Source organism: Pleurodeles waltl, chromosome 1_2, assembly GCF_031143425.1.
Source record: "Pleurodeles waltl isolate 20211129_DDA chromosome 1_2, aPleWal1.hap1.20221129, whole genome shotgun sequence".
In the NCBI taxonomy this organism is placed as follows: Eukaryota; Metazoa; Chordata; class Amphibia; order Caudata; family Salamandridae; genus Pleurodeles; species Pleurodeles waltl.
In genome coordinates, this window is record NC_090437.1 from 171,723,637 (window position 1) to 171,729,636 (window position 6,000).

The following is a 6,000-nucleotide window of genomic DNA, read 5'->3' on the forward strand; positions in this document are numbered from 1 at the left end:
GTGCGAGATAGCTATGCCACCACTAACATGATGTTTATGGCTCTTTTTGCTCCACAGGAGAAAACGAAATAATTCTCCAATGCAAAGTCAGTGCAGGCCCATGTTTCCTGCAAGCATAAAATCAAGGGATTAAGGTGCATTACAAAATAAAATTCAGTATTGAATCAGCTTGTCCTGTGCCTGCCATATTCCAGGATATGAGTGTTCCCCAGGGGTTACCTCCGCAATACCGGATGCTTTATAATGTTACTGATGGCATTCAGTGTTCCTGCCACCCAACTCCAGTTTCTTAACTCACCCCCCCAACTCAGGTCCCCAAGAACCCAATTCTGCTGACTCCATTATTATATTTATAACTCTCCTCCCTTTGCCTACCAAAACTTCAACGTCCTTAGTTTTAACAGGCCCCATCAGTATTATGCCCTGGAACTTTTCCTGACTATTTATCTTGGGACTATTACAATTAAACTCTACCCCAGGCTCTACACAGGTTACATCAATTCCCTGTTAATGAAATTCTCAACATTCTCCAGAATTAGCATTACAATAATCTTAGAGCTCAACGTTACTCTAGAACTAGGCAGCAGGACGGATGGATTTATATAAACATTTTCAATATTGTTGCTTGTCAGCAATCTCAATGACTCAGTTTCCGAAAGAGAGTGTAGCAAGACAGGCCTAATGAGAGGACCCAATTCCTGATCGAACAGAATAAAACTATCCAACGTGTTAGAGATTGGGGCTGTTTCTAGACCCTTCTGGCCCTCTTACAGTTTATTTCGCTTTATCTAATTTCTATTCCCAGTGCACTGTGAGGGGGCAAAAAAGGATGTGCATATTCATTGAGGGATCTTTGACCTTGCCTTGGGGCATCTTTTTGGCACGGGCTACTGTTGATAACATCTCCCCACCTGAGAGACACCAGGGGAGTCAACAGCAGCCCCCAGTGCTCACAATCCCTCTCTTACAACAGCATCGGATTCCTCCCAATCCTTGCTATCATGTGAATCAGAGACACCTCTGTCACTGTGGGATGCTGACCCCCTTTTATGGCATGTTGTACTAGATCCGGATTCCTCCACCTAATCGATCAGTACCTGGGGGATAGGGTTTTCTAGTCATCCAGGCGCTCAGGACAGAGAGGAGGGAACGCAATCCAGCAAGGTAGTACTTGTGGGGGAAATGGATAGCCCATGTTCCGCATTGCCAAATCTTATTTTCTTGGGGTTTGCATTTCATAATACGCAATTTACTTTTTCTCTCCCCTTTATTCTTGTTAGTCCCTAGGAAATTTTTTGGGCCCCCACCCCATCAGCCCATCATGTAACCACCTGTGTGACCTTTATTGGAGCTGGGGAGGGGTCAGTCCCATCCCAGAAGGAGAGAAGGGAATCCCACCAGAATGAATTGCCCATTTTTTAAGAATTTAGAAGATTTTTGCCACCTCCTGTTCCTCTATGACATCAGAATTGCACCCCCTAAAAAGTGACTTTAGGGACTATGCCTGGTCCTTCATTTATTTTTATTCTGATTTTAGCATGGTTTGCTTGTAAGAAGGACCCTCAAACCAGAAGGCAGGGTTTCCCCACTTGAATACAAATATCATTAACCACGCAGTCAGCTTGTTTAGCTTGTAATTTCAATATTTTCACTTCACATGTTGGGCTGACATTTGACACAACCCCGGGGAAATGAGACTTTAAACCCCCCAGAGGATTGGAGGCAGCATATCCAACACATGATCAGAATTAGACACGGATAGATCTTTTTAGCAAAGATAAAATAGAAGATAAAGTTCCATTGAGCTGTAGAAGACATAAATGCTTCACAATATATGGCTCTGCTAACAACAGTGGGTGGGGGACTATTTAAATTTCATTTTATGGAGGGTTTGCATTACCTCGTGGGGTGGCACTGAAGAGGTAGCAGGTTAAAACAAAATGTACAATTAGTTTTCCAGTGAGTGTGTTAAGTTCATTCAAAATTTACCAGTGTGCATTTAAAAAATACATGACTGCAAATACTGCTTTCTGAAAGGAAACTGCTATTGTTTAGGGGAATAAATTTGTATTAGTAGATAATGCTTTCAATGAGTAGCCCTGCAAGTATGTTGAGGGAGTTTTAATTGTAGTGCACACTAGGGATTAAGGTCACCCATGTTTCTATGCCAGGGTATGTGTTTGCTTATTTGTATGCATGTACAATGCAAGATGGCTGTTTCATCTAAATCTACTGTTTTGTGGTCTGCAGTAACTGGAGACCTGGGTTAGCAAACAGGAGTTTATGCAAAAGCGTTTGATTAGCTTGTAATATGATATTTTCTTTGTCTTTGTTTTTGTTTATATGTTGAAAATAAATAGTTTTCCTTTCATTTAATCCAACAGATGATTGTACTATGCGAAAGAAAGGGAAGTATACAAGAAGAGCACAAGTACACAAAGCTCCATTGAGAAAAGGCAAAACAAAAGCATGCCAGAGCTCTGAGAAAGAAACACACTCTGGCAGACTCCTGTGGCTAGAAAATAGTCTAGACCTGGAAGTTGGAAAAACTACTCAGTGTGACAGTAGTTTTATGAATGAGGCACATTCCAGTTTATACCAGGCAATAGGCAATGAGCATTTGAGTGATATGAGGAAAACAAAGTATACTAAATGTCGCCAAAATGTGAGGCAATATAGAAGTACAATATGTGAACAAAATATCAGCTTCAAGGTGCTTCCTACTGAGAATTCTGGATCAAACTCACAACCTGGAGAGACAAATAAGCTTGGTCATAAAAGAACTGCTATTGCTGAAAAACGGTATACCTGTTTTAAATGTCATAAACGGTTTAGCCAGATGGCAAGCCTCATTAGACATCAGAAAACACATAGTGAGGAGAAACCTTATAAATGTACAAAATGTGAGAAAAGCTTCAATCGTAATGACAATCTTATTAGACACCAGAGGTCACATATGAGAGACTATCAGCCCACTGAGATACAAGGTCCAGCAGTATAACACTTTTCAAGATGAAAAATTATTATATTTTTGGACTTTTACCAGTGTCCGCAAAGGTCTATTTAATTGTGGAAATATAAGACATTATCCTAACACAACTCCACTGTAGATGTTGTGATGTTGAGCCATTAATGATTGTAAATGCTTTCGTTTATGGGATTCTCCAGATTCTAGGACAAATTGAACAACTGCACTGTTTTATAGCACACTTGTCTTGGACTGGAACATGAGTGGATACCACCCTGAAGAGAAAGAGCAATGATGTTCTTTAAGGAACTGAAGATTTGCAGATAAACATTTGGGAACTCATGCCAAATGAAAAAGAAATACATTCTGTGTAATACTCCAGGACTGGTACTAGATTAAGGCCATAAGAGAACTGATCCTGTTATGTCCTCATAGTCCCGAGCTACACTGAGGCTACTATAGGCAGCTTTCATACAGCACCACCACAAGTGCCAAGTGCCACATTTTGTCATATGGCCTGATGAATTGTCTTTCAATAGGTCAGTGTTGTTTTACATGGGACCTTGAAAATCATTGTAGCGGAGCTGAATACCCCCAAATGTTCTAATATGAACTTTAAAAACTTTACCACAAGACAGACATAAGAATCACTATGTATGCACTAGACAGAGTATTGAAGTGAAGGGATTACAAGACACATATCTGACATTGCATGCATGTATACTTGGTTAAAAAGCGACAAATAACACATCAGACTGCCCTAAAAGAACAGGCAAAGAAGGGGATGTGAAGGAGCATAGCTCAGGCTGGTTGCACAAATGAAAGGCGCCCATGTAACTCATCTCCCCTCTAGTTAATAGCATTGTTTATGCCAATAAGTTAAGGCTAGACTATCTGCAACTTAGTATATATGAGACCATGTATAAATCATGTGTGCAAACTCCAGACTTCTATCCACTTCCCACTCAAAGATTGTCTCCTTCACGTTAGAGCTGTGGACATGGCATGCTAGAATATGGGCCTGATTTAGAACTTGGCGGACGAGTTACTCCATCACAACGTTGACGGATTTCCCGTCCGCCAAAAAATAAATCACATTATATCCTCTGGGATTTATATTTCAGCTAAAGGAATATCCGTCACCTTTGTGACGGACTAACACATCCGTCAGGTTCTAAATCTGGCCCTATGTGGCTACTGTAGTGCTGGGTCTGCAGAGGCCTGCTATAATTCTCAGGAAAACTTCTTTTTATCATGGTGGAGAGTGTTCCTGAGAGCATAATGACCCACCAGGTGTTGTATGTAGACAATGGTGCTAAACAAAGGCATCCGCGTTAGCTCCATCTGCCCTGTAACTACCCAGCCTGCTTCAATGATCACCACACTGTGGTAACTTCCTTTGTGTCTTTTGTGCTAATTTAAGGCTAGGCTTGGTGTACAAACCCTTTGTTTGCCAGTAAGTCTGTTTCTACACTGTTTCTTCCCCTACAACACTTTCCTAACTATACAAAAACTCTGGTAATTTTATAGTTTTTCTACATGAGCCGTTAGTCAGAACCTATGATATTGTTTAATGAAGATGATGAGAGGAACCTAAATGTAAATGCCAGCTTACCTTTAAGAAAGCATGTTGTTATGGAAGCTCTTAGGGAGACTGAAATGCTACTGAAATTTCTAGTTTTGACTCCAGGGCATGCCAACATGCAGTACCTGCAACTATGTGTAGAAGTGTTGTCTGCATGATAGAGTTCCAACTGTACATCCTGAAGATCATTCATCTGATAAATTGGTATTAACAACTGGTTTCCATGTGATAAAGTGCCTAAGGCCCATATGTTTGCGTCAACATTTTTACCACAGGCTAACGCCATTCCTACGCACCATGCTGGCACCATATTTAGGGATTGACGTTAGCCGGCACTGCGGGTTGGTCAGAGTAAAACAAAATGACCCAAACCAGGCAGCACCGGCGTATGGGAAAATGGGAGATGGGCGTCAAAAAATGGTGCACGTCAGGTTTGAGTAAAAAATCATGGCTCAAACCGGACTCGCGCCATTTTTTGGCGCACAACCCCCATTGAAATGACTCCTGCCTTAGCAAAGTTAGGAGTCATACCCCCTTGCCCAATGGCCATGCCCAGGGGACTTCTGTCCTGGCCATGGCCATTGGGCACAGTTGCATGTAGGGGGCATGTAGGGGGGCCCAAATTAGGCCCCCCATGCCACTTTAAAAAAAAAAAAAAATACTTACCTGCACTTACCTGGGATGGGTCCCCCCCATCCATGGGTGTCCTCCACGGGTGGGCGAGGGTGGCAATGGGTGCCCCTGGGGCCAGGGAAGGGCACCTGTGGACTGCTTCCATGGTCAGAGAGGTCCCTTAACGCCTGCCCTCACCCAGGCGTTAAAAAATGGCGCACATCAGGCTGGGTGCCGTTTTTTAAAGCCCGCCTCCTCCCGTGCGTCAAAATGACGCAGGAGTATAAATAAGGCGCACAGGCCTTAAAATCATTTTTGGGGCGGGAATCCCTACCTTGCATGTCATTAACGCAAGGCGGTTTCCCGCATCCAAAAAATTACGCACACGGAGGAATTTTGACGTCCGTGGGGTCGGGCGTCAAAGTATAAATATGGGGCAAGGTTTGCGCTGAATGTGCGCCAAAATTCTTGACGCACATTTGGCGCAAACAGAGTATAAATATGCCCCTAAGTGTTTTAATTACCTGCAGTTTTTAGCCATTCCCTTGCAGTGCATCTGATGGGCTAGCTTGTTATTCCAGTAGTGTAAGAAATTAGATTATTCGTTGCAACTGATAATTGCAATACCTCACAAGTTTCTCTTTACCGGTAACCATGTACCCACACTTGACTGTTTTAGGCTAATGAAACTGAGCAGTCCAAGGCTTACATATGGGAGATAGTGTGGGATAGCTATCCCAATGGTCATGGTACGCAACAACAACACTTACATTATTGTCCGGTCAGTGCTTTTTCTTTTGGAAAGGGAAATTACTTTTATTACATACAGGCATTA

At 42.4% G+C, this 6,000-nt stretch overlaps 1 protein-coding gene across 4 annotated transcripts in view; it reads left to right on the forward strand.

Moving 5' to 3' along the window:
- Positions 1–4,801, forward strand: part of LOC138299094 (zinc finger protein 75A-like) — a 100,266-nt gene extending 95,465 nt beyond the window's left edge. For 2 of the 4 annotated variants that reach the window (XM_069237100.1, XM_069237118.1), the window contains exon 7: positions 2,385–3,137. In XM_069237100.1, coding sequence (XP_069093201.1) covers positions 2,385–3,001 — 617 coding nt within the window. In that variant the 3' untranslated portion in view covers positions 3,002–3,137. Of the gene's footprint in view, positions 1–2,384 lie in introns of all 4 variants that reach the window. The other 2 variants (XM_069237109.1, XM_069237127.1) reach the window with 2 other exon arrangements.
- The last annotated feature ends 1,199 nt before the right edge of the window (positions 4,802–6,000 follow it).